At 41.0% G+C, this 16265-nt stretch overlaps 1 protein-coding gene and 1 non-coding gene across 5 annotated transcripts in view; one reads left to right on the top strand and one right to left on the bottom strand.

Moving 5' to 3' along the window:
* ATG13 (autophagy related 13) overlaps window positions 1-16265 on the bottom strand; it is a 46218-nt gene that overhangs the window by 8530 nt on the left and 21423 nt on the right. For 3 of the 4 annotated variants that reach the window (XM_007455772.1, XM_007455771.1, XM_007455773.1), the window contains 9 exons: window positions 15983-16064; window positions 14932-15012; window positions 14421-14540; window positions 9791-9837; window positions 8151-8291; window positions 4621-4661; window positions 3584-3680; window positions 3180-3278; window positions 2280-2373 (listed from right to left, as the gene is read on the bottom strand). In XM_007455772.1, coding sequence (XP_007455834.1) covers window positions 2280-2373; window positions 3180-3278; window positions 3584-3680; window positions 4621-4661; window positions 8151-8291; window positions 9791-9837; window positions 14421-14540; window positions 14932-15012; window positions 15983-16051 — 789 coding nt within the window. In that variant the 5' untranslated portion in view covers window positions 16052-16064. The remainder of the gene's footprint in view (window positions 1-2279; window positions 2374-3179; window positions 3279-3583; window positions 3681-4620; window positions 4662-8150; window positions 8292-9790; window positions 9838-14420; window positions 14541-14931; window positions 15013-15982; window positions 16065-16265) is intronic. The other variant, XM_007455774.1, reaches the window with a different exon arrangement.
* Window positions 13397-13469, top strand: TRNAG-CCC (transfer RNA glycine (anticodon CCC)). The gene has a single exon. It is a non-coding gene; the product is annotated as a tRNA-Gly (tRNA).

Genomic DNA, 16265 nt, shown 5'->3' on the forward strand with positions numbered 1-16265 from the left:
AGGTTAAGACGTTAGACTGAAAGCCTTTTTCTGGGGACTCAGGACCTGCAGGCTCAGGTTTAAACAGCTGACGTTTGTTGGCTGGAACTTTAAAATGCTCAGATACCCAGCTGCAAACTTTCCTACATAATCTCAGGGAAGATGAGTGGGGGTGTGCAGGTGTAGGCATCACGGTGTGTGTGTGCACGCTCTTACAGTCCCTGACGGTGGAGTAAAAGCTGGGGCATTTTCAAAACTCATGATTTCAAAGCTAATTATGGGTATGATGATTGTTTTGGGTCTTACTGTTCCATCTTTAAGTCTCACCAATTAGCTAATTAATGCCTAGAAATGGAGGTAGGACCTTAAGTCACAGTAGCAGGTTCAGGGTGACAACTATTTCTTGACTCAACTCTGCGCCCAAATGACACAATGATCCTTATTTTGTTGGGAGGGGGGGAACCCAGCTCATTAACATGTATTTACTGGATTCTAGCAAAAGCTCAAATAGAAGTTGTTGAACAATTATGCAATTCCCTAGGTTAAACCAAGGAAGAAACTATTTCAATATTTACAGGAACAAGGAGACCAGATGGCATATGATTTTCCTCTCTCTGTTCTACCATCAAGGTTCTAAATCAGTATTTCTGCACCAAACTGTACCAGTCTTGATTACAGGTACTCAGGGAGAAGTGACAAGGCTCACCCATGGGGTGCTCAGTATTGATGAGATCTTGACGTGATCTACTTTTAAACTGTAAGAAGACACAACTGATACCATGAAAAATATAGACTCTCCTTACACAGGTTAACAAACTTTTCTGCAAACATCAGGTACAGAAACTACTTAACTACCCTTTACTTTTGGGGTCAGGTCGAATTTCCACTGTATCAGAGAAAAAGACAAACTGATTTGTTAAGGCCCAGACTCACCATGCCTCATATCTCCCAAGTTTATATAATGTTTATGAATTTATCACGTGTAAAACAAAACTGTTAATGAACATTAAATGACATATTCACATTCTGATGATCTTAAAAAACAATCTACTCACTAATGTGCACTAGTAAGAAAGTGGGCTCTCCCCCCACTTTTTTGGTCAGGATTGTTCCATGTCAGCAAGCGTACCAGAAGTTACCCCCTCCCAGAGCAATGGCGACATCCATGCCTACATATACTAATAGGTGGAGGGAAAAAATTTCCACACCCCCAAACCAAACTGTCTAGGTAACTTTACAACAAGAATCTCTTTAAACTGGGACAATAGAAATAATAGTGATCCATGGATTTTGTAAAGTGCTTCACACACCAGTTAGCTTTTGTACTTAACTTCTGCTTTTAAAACAAATTAGAACTATAATTTTAATCCAGTATCTAACAACCCAGGATATAATAAATTAAAACTTTTTCTTAATTAAGAAAACATAGAAAATAAAAGTGTACGGACAGCTACTTAATCTGTTGGGTCCCCCAAGTCAGATGGTGAAAAGGGATAATCTGGGGCTAGTTTCAAGGAAAGTAGAACTGACTGATGTCTAGAACCATCTAATATGAAAGCAAAGAGGAGGGAAATAATAGAGATGGTGGGCAGGCAATGGGTAGAAGATGAAGACTTGGGGTGGAAGGGAAGAAATGTGCCCCTGAAATTCAGGCAGCTGGCAAAAATGATTCCTTATCTGAAGCAGTCTCAGTACCACACACATCATACAACACTTCTTTGTGAGAAGTTCTCACATTGTTTGGAGACACATTGCTTTATTGAAACTGGATTTGACACTGAAGAGGGACTCGAGTGGAAAAGTGAATGGTTAAAAATGTTCAGAGAGGGAATGCAGATAGGCAGATATCCGTGTAACTATTAAGAAAAACTGCACAGCTGGTGTCTTACTGGCATTTTATGCTAAATCATCTTTGGCTCCTTTTGTGCTCCTTCCATTATGAGGAACTGTATTTACCACTTCAAAAAAGAAGTAGCTGCCAAATTAACAAGTGGAGGTTAGAGCACCTCTCTGGTGCCAGAACACACTTCTGATTTTCTGTGACTGATTTTCTAGGGAATTTTCAGATGTCCCAGGAAGGTAAAGGTTACATGTAATCTTGCAGGTTAAGAATGATTACAGACTAGAAACACTGCAATATTACTGGCTGGATAAGAAGGCTCTCCCTCACCCCTCAGAATAACCTCCTTGAAATAATCACCATCACCACCAAGAGATTGTATCTAAATTTTGACACCATTTCATAAGGCCCATATATGTACCAAATAACTACTGCCACCCCAGATCCTGTTTCCCCCTACCTGGGATGGAGGGGAGGTGGAAAAAGAGGTGGTACACACTTCTTGAGAATCTTCCACAGAAGGATATGTTACTCCAGTGTCCTCACCAGCGGTTCTATGGTGAGTGGAAAAGAAATCATGAACTGACTGATGGCAGTCAATTTCAGAAAGGATACAAAGAGAGGTTAGATACGGATGCAAGTTGTGACATGAACTGTTTCAGGCAGAGTTCCTAATGGCAAGAGAGGTATGTTGAATCCTTGATAATTTCAAACATTTCCAGAAAGCAGCATCTAGAGGTTGACAATGGCTTTTTTTTTAATCCAAACATTTTACCTGACATATCATTTGAGAGGATTTTCTTAAGCCTGGCCGGTGTTGTGAACAAGAATTATCAGCAATAGAGAATGCAGTGAAACAAAAGTCTAGACTCCAAAGACAAAACCTATCCAACTTCATGAGTTCTTTACAGAAAGGCAGTATCTCTCCTGATACAAATCTATTCCAATCTCTAGAAAATTCTGTTATCTGGGATCTAGGTCTGGAGATATTTGATTCTGATGTATGAAACTGCATTGTGCCAGCCAATGGTGACCTGAAAACCATTTAATTTGCAAAGGACATTCTACAAATTACTGCCACTCTCACAATCTCGAAGTAAAATCAAATCAAAAGTCAAATCACTACTGTCAAGATCCAAAATATCCAAGAATTTTCTGAGACTTGGTACACCCTAAGTCTTAGTATACCTTATAGGCAGCAGCAAGAATGAAAGCTGGCCACTCCACTTCTCTCCACATGGCGTCTCCATCAGTGCCCCCTGCCTATCAGTGAGTGCTGATAAAGGTGCTCTATGGACCTGTGCAAGATGGATGCTTCTGCCTAGCTGCAGTTTGGGAAAGTGTTTTTCACATTCCTCACCTGTAATTGCAGGGATGCATGGGCGAGGAACTGGGATAGGGACGGTCCACAAAGTGATCAATAATAATCCCCATGATAGGTGGGGTCCTCTCAAAGTGCCTGTAATGCAGTAAGCAGATTGCTGTATTTGTTAGAATGCCTTGTCAAGTCCCCCTGAAGTCCTCAGAGAGCCCCTCGCCTCTTATCTATTGGCAGGAACCATAGAGCCTTAACTACTACATCCCTAAATATAAACCACAAATTCTACATTGGCTCTAGGACACTCAGATTCTCCAATCTGGAAGAAGTGTTCTCTCAATTCAGCAATGGAGAAGCTGAATTGTAGGCTTAGCCACAAGGTTTGGAGGAAAACAACTTTTATATCTTTAGAAGAGTTCTATTGGATTCCAAAGCTCTTTCCTCACCTGGTGGACATGAATGCCAAGTTAATTCTGTAAGCACAAGAAAGAGTGATGGTGCCCACAGGGGTACCCACTGTCCCAACACGAACTGTCTGGAAACCTAGGAAAAGAGATAAATAATTAGGTTTTTCCAGAGAATACTTACAGTACCCGCAGTCTGTCTTTCCCTGAACCACTTAGCCTGTTGTACAATCTCTGGCATTACCCACTTAGCACCCTGAGTGCAGCAGCCTCAATTTCATACATACGTGTATGTGTGTATATATATATATATATTTTTTCAATTTATTCTATATTGACCTAATATTGCCAGGGGAAACAGCATTCTATTTCCAGATAAAACTACCTTCAAAGAGGTAAAATGATGATTAGTCCTAAATCTTGAACAAGTCCTAACCAGCCCTGTCCAGATGTGCTACTAAGACAGCAAAGGGGCACAGCGAGTTTCTCACACAAACACCTCAATTTATAAAGTAAATGTACTCCCACCCAAGTTGCCACCCCAGAACTAAATATAGAGAAGAGTCAGAGTGTTACAACAAAGTTTTCCTGGTTTTCTTCGTTTCATTTTCAATTTTTCAAAATTGCTGATGCTCATCAGAGACATTTAACATGCTCATTGTGGAAAATTAGGAAAACAGTCCTATAAAGCAGGGGTCCCCAACCCCTGGGAGACCGGGCCACAGAGCAGGAGGTGAGTGGCGGGCAAGTGACTGAAGCTTCATCTGCCACTCCCCATCACTAGTATCACCCCCACTTCCGTGGAAAAATTGTCTTCCACAAAACCGGTCCCTGGTGCCAAAAGGTTGGGGACCGCTGGTATAAAGAGTAAGAAAGAATACTGAGTTACTGGAACTTTTGGGAAAATTATTCAGTCATTCCCTGGTGGTTCTTTGGACCACCTACCTGTCTTTTCCTTACTTGTATCACTCATACTAAAATCACAAGCTATGTATTATTACAGACAGCATCCAAGCATATCTCTGAAGTCAGGAGAGCTCTTAACAATACTACAAATGTTTTTCAACCTTGATACATACCTTCTCCTAAGCCATTCAGCTGAACTTCCCCAAAATATATTCTGTAGAGAAGCAAGAAAAAAAATGTTACCTGATTCTTTATTCTAAGGGCCTACATACCAAACGCTGAGAAACAAAATAAACAAAACCAACCCTTCTTTTCTTATCTGCATGAACATCTCTCCTAAAGGTGCAATATTGCTACCACTTGATTAACCTGTAGACACGGGCATGTAGATGGAGAGAACTGGTTAAGAAATTAGGAGAATAGGTACTCCCCTAGTGGCACAGTGGTTAAGAATCCGCCTGCCAATGCAGGGGACATGGCTCTGAGCCCTGATTGGGAAGATCCCACATGCTGCAGAGCAACTAAGCCCGCACACTGCAACGAAGAATAGCCCCCTGCTCACCACAACTAGAGAAAGCTGGTGCACAGCAATGAAGACCCAACACAGCCAAAAATTAATTAGTTGATTAAAAGAAAAAAAAAGGATCAGTTAGTAAAGATTTTATGCTTGTGGGCCACATAGTCTGCAGCAACTACTCAGCTTTGCTGTTATACTGCAAAAGTAACCATTGATAATAGGTAAACGAATGGAGTGGCTATGTTGTAAGACAATCTTATTTATAAAAACAAGGGACTTCCCTGGTGGTCCAGTGGTAAAGAATCTGCCTTCCAATGCAGGGGATGCGGGTTCGATACCTGGTTGGGGAACTAAGATCCCACATGCTGCGGGGCAACTAAGCCCGTGCGCCACAACTTCTAAGCTCACGTGCCTCAACTAGACAGCCTGTGTGCCCCAAACTACAGAGCCCACGCACTCTGGAGCCTGTGCGCCACAACTAGAGAGAGAAAACCTGCATGCCACAACTAGAGAGAACCCCACATGCCGCAACAAAGAGCCCGCACATCACAATGAAAGATCCTGCATGCCTCAACGAAGATCCCATGTGCCACAACTAAGACCTGATACAGCCAAAAAAGAAAATACATAAATTTTTAAAAATATATTAAAAAATAAAAATAAAAACAAGCAAATGGTCTGCTGACCATAGTTTGCTGACTCCTGCCATAAACTAATACACGAATGATGTTAATAAACTGTCGCCAAAGGAGATTTTGCTAGGTACCCTCTTGACAAAAAGCTGACCATCAGCTCGCTACTCATCTGAATATTGGTACAGTGCTTTAAATAATCTGATTATATTCCACTTTTTCTTGGTTATATTCTTTATGCCACTCAGGTGCTAAGCAAAAGTTTTCTTCACAGATAGTACACAATAAAACTTTAATGCAGTCTTGATGAACAACAAATTCAGAATGTTTTTTTATAACAATGTAGTTTTACAGTGAAATTGTCAGATCTACAGGATCAGGGGAAAAATGATAGTACAGCAAAACAAACAAACAAACAAAAAACCAAGACAAGACTATTGTTTAATGGTCTAAGGCTATACTGTTAACCTGTTACCAATAGTACAAAAAGGAAAAAAAGAGCTAAATCTACCTCTGACATAACATACTTCTCTATGGTTTAAGCTACAGCTATTTGTATCCAAAAAAGCAATCCTAAATGATAAGCAATCAGTGAGCAATAAATACTGTATTATTCCAGAGATACAATGAAGACTTGAAACACAGGTATGAAAAGGACCAGGAGTCCTAGTTAACTAAGCTGATGACCAGTAGTGTAACATGGCTACTTACAGAAGAACCAAAGTGAAGGAAACTTAGCATAGGTAAATGGGAAATAAGAGTTAGAAAGGAATCTATTATATCTAAATAAAAGTCTAATAATTTTCAAATGGAATACTCATCCTGAAATCTGGGAAGACAACAAAAATGTATTAAAGACTTGGAAAAACAAATATAGGTAGGGTTGCTGGATTATTTCAACAGAACTAGTTAAGTCTCTAATCCTTGGTCCTTCCATCCTGTTATACTAATTCTTCTAAAGATCAGCTCTAGAGACTTCCCTGGTGGCGCAGTGGTAAGGAATCCACCTGCCAATGCAGGGGACACGGGTTCAAGCCCTGGTCCGGGAAGATGCCACATGCCACAGAGCAACTAAGCCCATATGCCACAACTACTGAGCCTGCACTCTAGAGCCCGTGAGCCACAACTACTGAGCCTGTGTGCCACAACTACTGAAGCCCGCACGCCTAGAGTCCGTGCTCCACAACAAGAGAAGCCACCACAATGAGAAGCCCGTGCACCGCAACAAAGGGTAGCCCCTGCTCGCTGCAACTAGAGAAAGCCCATGCGCAGCAACAAAGACCCAAGGCAGGCAAAAATAAATAAATAAATAAATAACTTAATTAAAATAAATAAAATAAAGATCAGCTCTATACATGTAAGCCAAAGGCTAAAACCCATGGCTCATCACTAATATGACACAGAGTCTTGGATGATTTAGGAACCCTTGACTTTCCATGCTCTGCTCTCACACTTTGCTACACATCCTCCTCACCACCGCTCTGGGCCATTCGACAATCTGAGTACAGCTCAGTTCTGCCCCCCATTTCTGTTCCTTGCCATCTGCGGTACACCCCACCTGGAATGATCATGCTCCCTCACTTCCAACAGATGAAATTTTCACTGCCTCAAGGTCTAGCTGGAATGCTACTTCCTCCATGAAGCCTGTCTTGATTCTCCCACCCAGAACAAACTCTTTCTTCCTGTGTTTTCACAGCACTTTTTTTCCTGACACTGCTATGCAAATCCTGCTTTTTACTGTGACTATGCATGTACCAAACTATTTCCCCCATTAGATTAGAAACACCAGTATGGCTGGGCCTCTGTATAGTTCTTCCTTGGGCCTACCACAATGCTTGCCTCAAAAAAGCACTCAAATATATGTTGATGTGAAATACTACAAGGAAAATACTCAAAGAACTGTTAACCAGTTCTTTATATCCACAGACAACTAATTAAAAACACACTGAATTAGCAGTTTGTTACACAAAAAGTTTTAATCTAACTCTGGAACATAGAACATTCTGAAGTCTTCCCAGGATAGCCTGTTTTTCAAAGTCTTAACTTCCTTTTCCAGAAATGAGATATATATCAGTAGGACTTCAAAATCCATTCTACAGGAGCCATGACTGTGCACAAACAAAAGAATAACAAGGGGCTTCCCTGGTGGTGCAGTGATTGAGAGTCCGCCTGCCGATGCGGGGGACACGGGTTTGTGCCCCGGTCTGGGAAGATCCCACATGCCGCAGAGCGGCTGGGCCCGTGGGCCCGTGGGCCATGGCCGCTGAGCCTGCGTGTCCGCAGCCTGTGCTCTGCAACGCGAGAGACCACAACAGTGAGAGGCCCGCGTACTGCAAAAAAAAAAAAAAAAAAAAAAAAAAAAAAGAATAACAAACTTGGTTGCTTTGCAAATAGCTGAGGTTCAGAAGGGAGAATAGATAGACAATCATAGTAAAGTTACAGCATCAACTATCCAAACGTCTGTCTAAAAACTAATCATGGAATACCTGAATGCTGGTTAGACAATGTGCAAAATGATGAGGCTGATGAGTGAATCATGAAGGTGACTGCTTACCTATACAATATGACATATTCATGCCCTTGTTTCCTGGACAGTCTGTAAGCTGGTGTCACCCTAGTTATAGCAAGGAGAGACTTCAGTAGCAATGACAGTCTGTTGTACACGGCATAGGAAACTTTGATTTCTTTATCACACCTGAGGAGCAAAGACACTATCAGCATTCTCCTACTCCACTAATGAAAAACAAAGAACAGAAATGCAATGAATAGAGATGTTAGTTATGTTCCATCTAGCTACTGAGATTAATTTGTTAGCATTAGAATATATATATATATAAAATTGAATCACTTTGTTGTACACTAGAAACTAATACAACATTGAATATCAACTATACTTCAATTTAAAAAATCTAAAAAAAATCTGTTAGCATTATTCATAAATTCTGATAGAATATAATCTGATTTGCAGTCTAAATAACCTTTCACAGAGTGTTACAGTCAACAGAGATAGTCACAAATTAAGTGCTGGAACTGTATAAGATTAAATTTATTATTAAAACATGTTCTGGGGCTTCCCTGGTGGCGCAGTGGTTGAGAGTCCGCCTGCCGATGCAGGGGACACGGGTTCGTGCCCCGGTCCGGGAGGATCACACATGCTGCAGAGCGGCTGGGCCCGTGAGCCATGGCTGCTGAGCCTGCGTGTCCGGAGCCTGTGCTCCGCAGCGGGAGAGGCCACAACAGTGAGAGGCCCACATACCGCAAAAAACAAAAAAAAACATGTTCTGAACTAACGTTGTAGTTAGAGTTCTTTGTCAGCTTATCAACAGATTGTTAAAGCTAGCCAAAGTTTCACTTTCTCATGCACTAGACAAAGGCAGGTGGGCACCAAAAGGTATCCAATATATTTTTTTTCTAGCTTTGAAGCAGTTATCTTTCTAAGAAATAAAGCAACACCCTTAAAAACAGTAATTCAATATTGCAATTGTATTACTAAAGGTGCAAACAATTTCAATGTACTATCTTACGAGTAGTTTACCTCTATACATCTAAGAGGAACTCTGGAGAAGTGTTTGGTACTAAAATTTTGGACTATAACCTGGCAGTTCCTTTCTATTTAAGAAAGAAAAATAATGCCCATACCACTCATACTTATTAATAAGATTTTTCCTCTGATGTGTTGCTATTTCCTCAATTTTCCTATATATTCTTCTTGGAAACTAAAGCTTTGGGCAGGAAGTAAGCTAATATGCCCTGAAAGAAGAAAATGGAGGGGGAAAATAACATGCATTTCCAATCCGTGACCAACACAGCATGTCTAAAGGAGTAGTGAGGGGAAATCTTATTGGATGTCTGCCACACAGAAAACAGACAAAACAGAGTAGTCATGTTACAAGAGCTCAAGGGATTTAATCAGAGAACTATCTGTACTCTGGGAAAACAACAAATCCTTTTTCAGCTTTCTCTCTGCTCCTCTCCCAGTGGTGTCTGAGTCTCTCTGGACTGACACTCCCTCTGAAGGTCATCTCTGTGCCTGGGCTGGAAGCCAAGCATGAAGCAAACTGTAGCAAAGACCTATTGGCTCTGTTAAGTGGTCAGAACCCTCTCCATGACTGGTACAAAGCCCTGCTTTTCACATGATGTTGTGCACTTTATCCTCAGCTACCACAATGAAGGACCCTAAGACAGACCACTTACTTTTCATTCATTTCCAGACACCAGATTTCTAGCTCCATGGAATCTCCCTGTAGATGGAACAATTCAAAGATATTTCAGGGTTTTTAAAATCTTCTTTCTCCTTATTATAAAGCAATATACAGTCACTATAAAAATATTAGGGCTTCCCCGGTGGCGCAGGGGTTGAGAGTCCGCCTGCCGATGCAGGGGACGCGGGTTCGTGCCCCGGTCCGGGAGGATCCCACATGCCGCGGAGCGGCTGGTCCCATAAGCCATGGCCGCTGAGCCTGTGCGTCCGGAGCCTGTGCTCCGCAACGGGAGAGGCCACAACAGTGAGAGGCCCACGTATCGCAAAAAAAAAAAAAAAAAAAATTAGAAAGTATAAATAAGCAAAAAGAAGAGACATCAATTTATAATCCAATCAGTGATTTTTCTTTCTTTTTTTTCCCAATCAGTGATTTTTCTAAATAAAAGTGAGATCATACTATAAATAATATTTTTATCACTTAAAAAAATTTATTTATTCATTTATTTATTTTTTGGCTGCATTGGGTCTTTGTTGCTGCACACGGTCTAAGCCCCTATCAGTTTTTATCAATAAATACAACATGGAATTTTCCTTATAATTAAAAATTCTAGGGGACTTACTGGTGGCGCAGTGGTTAAGAATCCAGCTGCCAATGCAGGGGACAGAGATTCGAGCCCTGGTCCGGGAAGCTCCCACATGCCGCAGAGCAACTAAGCCCGTGAGCCAAAACTACTGCACCTGCGCTCTAGAGTCTGCGAGCCACAACTACTGAAGCCCACGCACCTAGAGCCCAGGCTCTGCAACAAGAGAAGCCACTGCAATGAGAAGCCCGCATGCCGCAACAAAGAATAGCACCCGCTTGCCACAACTAGAGAAAGCCCACACACAGCAATGAAGACCCAACACAGCCAAAAATTAAATAAATAAATAAAATTTAAAATTTGACATTACTTTTAATGGCTGTGTAGTATTCCAACATATGACAATTATTTTATCCAATCAGTACCCCCATACTTGGACATACAGCTTGCTTCTAAATTTTCACTACTACAAACAACACTGTGATAAACAGACTTGAGACTAAAATTCTGTATGCATACTGAATTAGTTTCTTAAGGTAAATTTCCAGAATTAGAATTGTTGGATCAAAGAATATTCATGTTTCTAAGACTTTTGCTATGTATGTCCAAATTGCTCTTCAGAAAGGCCAACACTTCAAATGATGGAGAGAGCCTTTCCCTCCAATTCTATAGAGGATATTTTTAGGTGACACTCACAGTTAAATATCTTAACAAGCTCCTTACTTAAAAGTCTTTTTAGCTATTTGATGTCTTTAGCCAAACTGTTCAGTCTCTCTATGTGTTACTCTGAACAGACTTAGTCTAGTGGGTGGGAAAGAAAAAGAAAAGACCAAAGCCAGAATCCCTTAACCCTGTAACACTCCTGTGTGTCATTTAGTGAGATGGATAGTCACATACTTTTAAACACAAGTAATCTTTTTATGAATCAGCTGTAAGAGGGCCATTCTTTTAGGTTTGGAAATAAACTCGGGTTAGTTTGTGGAGTAGAGATTTTTTACTTGTTCTAGATCAAATTTAAATATGTATTCTTAATATATATCCTTTTCATCACAGTGTCATCTCTAAATGACGTGATGAATTTTGAATCCACCCCCACAAAAAAAATCAAGGGACGACTGGACAGTAGGAAGTATCCAAGATAAATTGGTGTGGTTTCTCTAGGATAATCACAACAGTTTAGAATAGGATTACACAAATGTCTGAGAGAGGAAAGAGTTCTTCCAGGGATTCCTTTTGGACTCCCTATGGATCGCTAAGAAAAATAATCCACAGTATAAATTGGTAATTCAATAAAGAAAAATATGAAGTTTTGTTTTATTTGGTGCTTAAGGTTGCCATGGAATAAGTACTGACATCATTCGTTCAACAAAATTGAGAGCCTACTGTGTGCCATCCCAGGCACTGTGCCACGCAGAAAGATGATTATTTATTTATATCCTGCCTCATTTCAAAAAGAATTTTTTTAAAAAACTTATTTATTTTTGGCTGCGTTGGGTCTTCGTTGCTGTGCGCGGACTTTCTCTAGTTGTGGCGGGCAGGGACTACCCTTCGTTGCAGCGTGCAGGCTTCTCATTGCGGTGGCTTCTCTTATTGCAGAGCACTGGCTCTAGTCACGCAGGCTTCAGTAGTTGCAGCATGCGGGCCCGGCAGTTGCAGCGTGTGGGCTCAGTGGTTGCAGCACATGGGCTCTAGGGTGCACGGGCTTCAGTAGTTGTGGCTCACGGGCTCTAGAGTGCAGGCTCAGTAGTTGTGGTGCACAGGCTTAGTTGCTCTGCGGCATGTGGCATCTTCCTGGACCAGGGCTCGAACCCGTGTCCCCTGCATTGGCAGGTGGATTCTTAACCACTGCACCACCAGGGAAGTCCCTCAAAAAGAAATGAAGAACTACACAGATAAATAAGATGTGGCAAAGCTGCTGACCTCAAGAATAAAAGTGCAGGGACTTTTGGTTAAGAATCTGCCTTCTAATGCAGTGGACATGGGTTCAATCCCTGGTCAGGGAAGTAAGATCCCACAAGCTGCAGAATAACTAGGCCCGTGTCCCTCAACTAGAGAGAAGCCCGCGCACTGCAACAAAAGATCCCACATGCCACGACGAAGATCCCAAGTGCTGCAACTAAGACCCGACACAGCCAAAAAAAAGAAAAAAAAAAATGATAGTATGAACAGGAACATGTAATGATCACCTACCGTATGTTATGTTAGGTAATTTACAAGTAAGAATGAAATGAGGAAATATTATAGCTCTGCAAGACTGTGAAGTGTCATGTTACTTTGGTGGTGTTAGTGGAGGTGGGGTTAAGTAATTCAGCCAAAGTTGCTCAGCTAGGATCTGAATTTGGGTCTGTATAGCTCCAAACTCATTTGCCTTTTATTATACCATGCACCCGCACAATCCTGTAGTGGATATCGATTAATAAACATGAAAGAACGAATATTTGCCTCAATCCTAGCATGGAATAAGGTGAACAAAAGCACATTAAAAAAAACCCACAATACAGCAAGTTATACTCTGGAAACAAATGTAAAGAAAACACACAGGAAATCTAAAGAGGGTTTAGAAAGGGAGATCCTCTAGATCCTCTAGAGCGGCGGCCCCAACCTTTTTGACACCAGGGACCGGTTTCATGGAAGACAATTTTTCCATGGGGGGAGGGTGGTGTGGACGATGATGGTTCAGGAGGTAATGTGCGTGATGGGGGGGATAGTTCAAGGCAGTGTATGCGAGCAATGGTTCACACGTTAACGACAGCGATGGGGAGCGGCAGATGAAGCTTCACTTGCTCGCCCACTGCTCACCTCCTGCTGTGCGGCCCAGGGGTTGGGGACCCCTGCTCTAGGGCATATAAGTCTTGAAGGATGAGTAGAAACATATCACATATAGATGATATATATGAAGATGAGGGTGAAGAGTATTCCAAGTTGTTGGAAAAATAAGTACAAAAACCACAACCTCCTCAGAGAATGGTGAGGTGATCAGAGAGGGAAGGAGCAGGAATAAGGCTGAGTTGGGGGACTTCCCTGATGGTCCAGTGGCTAAGACTCTGCACTCCCAATGCAGCGGGCCCAGGTTCGATCCCTGGTCAGGGAACTAGATCCCACATGCCACAACTAAAAAATGATCCCGCATGCCACAACTAAGACCTGACACAACCAAATAAATAAGTATTTTTTTTAAAAAAAGGCTGAGTTGGAACCAGAGTGTGAAGAGCTTTGAGTGCCTAGTTAGGTTGCTTCCATCCTGGTGGAGGGAAGGGAACCCTCCTACACTGTTGGTGGGAATGTAAATTGGCACAGCCACTATGGAGAACAGTATGGATTGTTCTTAAAAAACTAAAAATAGAGCTACCATATGACCCTGCAATCCCACTCCTGGGCATATATCCAGAGAAAAACATGGTCCAAAAGAATACATGCACCCGAATGTTCTTTGCAGCACTGTTTACAGTAGCCAAGACATGGAAGCAACCTAAATGTCCAACGACAGAGGAGTGGATAAAGAAGATGTGGTACATATATACAATGGAATATTACTCAGCAATTAAAAAGAATGAAATAATGCCATTTGCAGTAACATGGATGGACCTAGAGACTGTCATACTGAGTGAAGTAAGTCAGAAAGAGAAAGAGAAATATCCTGTGATATCCCTTATATGCAGAATCTAAAAAGAAATATACAAATGAATTTATTTACAAAACAGAAACAGACTCACAGACTTAGAGAACGAACTTACGGTTACCGGTGGGGGGAAGGATGGGGGGAAGGGATAGTTAGGGAGTTTGGGATTGACATGTACACACTGCTATATTTAAAATGGACAACAAACAAGGACCTACTGTATAGCACAGGGAACTCTGCTCAATGTTATGTGGCAGCCTGGATAGGAGGGGAGTTTGTGGGAGAATGGATAGATGTATATGTATGGCTGAGTCCCTTTGCTGTGCACCTGAAACTATCACAACACTGTTAATCAGCTATACTCCAATATAAAATAAAAAGTTAAAAAAAAAAAAAAAGACACCCTTCTAGCCATAACCTTACCTCAGAAGTCTTGAGTGAGATCTCCACACACATAGACCTCCCGACAGCAGGCAGCTGCCCTGCCAGCGCCTTCTTTGCTTCATGCGTAACCTCTGGGATGTCTTTGATTGCTAAATTGAACTAGAAAAAAAGAAGGAACTTTGTGTTAAACACTCACAAGGAACATTATGGAAACATAAAGTAGTAAGATTGGATGCTGAGTAAAGCAGGCATTGCTCTTGACTGATTAAGGACATTCATTTACTTCTCCCTTCCCCATAAGATATCTTGCATCAAAGCCCCAAAACTCAGGTTGAAAAAGCTTTTCACCTATCACAGCAGAAAGCCAAAAAACAAATACATCAGACTAACACTGATGAAGAACATACTTTCCAAGTGAATGGATCAAATGGAATTAGGTATTTTAATGTTATGATTTAGTAATACTAGAAATAGCATTATTTATTACTACACTGTGATTCCTTGTGACAAACACCATAGTATATCCCTTAACAAACAATTGGAATTTTACCCAGTCTGAACCCGTTGGGGAAGAAGATGAACGAGTACAAATCTTCTCGCCCAGTCGAGCCTGGACAATCACTTGGACAGTCTAAAAACAGCAAACAAACAAAAAATCAAAGATGAAAAGTTATAACAAATTGATTTGGCTCCTAATCAGGGTTAAACCCCTCCCAATGCAGGATTAAAAAGATGCCAATGATCTTAACTATACTTCAGGAAAGGGTAGGATTTAAAACCTTCAAGAACAGGTAGGAAAAAAACACGGCACAAAGATAATACTGTAAATATTCCTTAGGGCACAGTGTCAACCAATTAGAGAAATTACAGTTTGAGGCTTGTAATCTATAATATTCTCACATGGCAGAAGGAAAGTTGCACGTGATGGCTCTGACTTTCATAGAAAAACAAGTCCAACCATAGGTTTAAATATTCACTGCCATACACTTATGTAATCATAGTTGATTTAAACCAAGGATTCCACAATTATTCATATGACTTGGCCCATATGGCAAAAGTCTTCCAACTAATTTTACAACCAGAATCTACTGCATGGATTATTCTTACACAGCAATGGTTGAGAGGAAGGAGTGAGAGAGGTGGAAATGATTTTTAGATTTAGGAAAATATGCCTTCTAAAGCATTCAAAATTCAGTTTTAATTCTTCATTTACCCAGAAGGGAACAATAAGTGAAAGTGAGACATTTCAGAGGTAGTTGATGCTTACAGAAAGATGCCCAAACTGCTGTCCATTCCAGTCCGCAGTCTTTGTTCCCACCCCAAGGGAACATACCGTGCCAATAACCTGGCATAATAAGTTTGACATTTCTGCAAACAGGCTTGCAAAAAAAAATTTTTTTGAACAAGTAGCTGAGGAAAATTGGAAGCTACTTTTTAGTTACACCCCCAGTACCGCCCCCAAATTTCACAGTTTGGTTTACAACAGACAGAAGTATCCCTTAAAATGGGCAAGCTGCAAGCTGTTATGCTATATTTCCAAAAAGGGAGAAGCACGGAAGTTATTTCTAACAGTTCTAGGCTAAAGAGAATGGATATAGTACCTTGAGGGCAAAAAACTTAATGAACTTGTCCAGGTCCTTTCTGTCCTGGGAATTGAGATCAGTTTCCATTGCCTATAGGAATCTAAAACAGGAAGAAAAAAAAAAAGTGTTGAAAAATGTGACTAATATCTTTTAAAAGGGATTGCTACAACAAAGCATACAGAGATGGTATTGTCTACTAGCTGTATGAATAGTCACGTAGGAGGTAAAAAAAATTTCCCCCCTGACTAAAGACACCAAAGTGAAAAATACATACTATCTTTTGAGCAAAATAAATTCCACA

This window comes from Lipotes vexillifer, unplaced genomic scaffold (assembly GCF_000442215.2).
Source record: "Lipotes vexillifer unplaced genomic scaffold, Lipotes_vexillifer_v1.1 scaffold977, whole genome shotgun sequence".
NCBI lineage: Eukaryota > Metazoa > Chordata > Mammalia > Artiodactyla > Lipotidae > Lipotes > Lipotes vexillifer.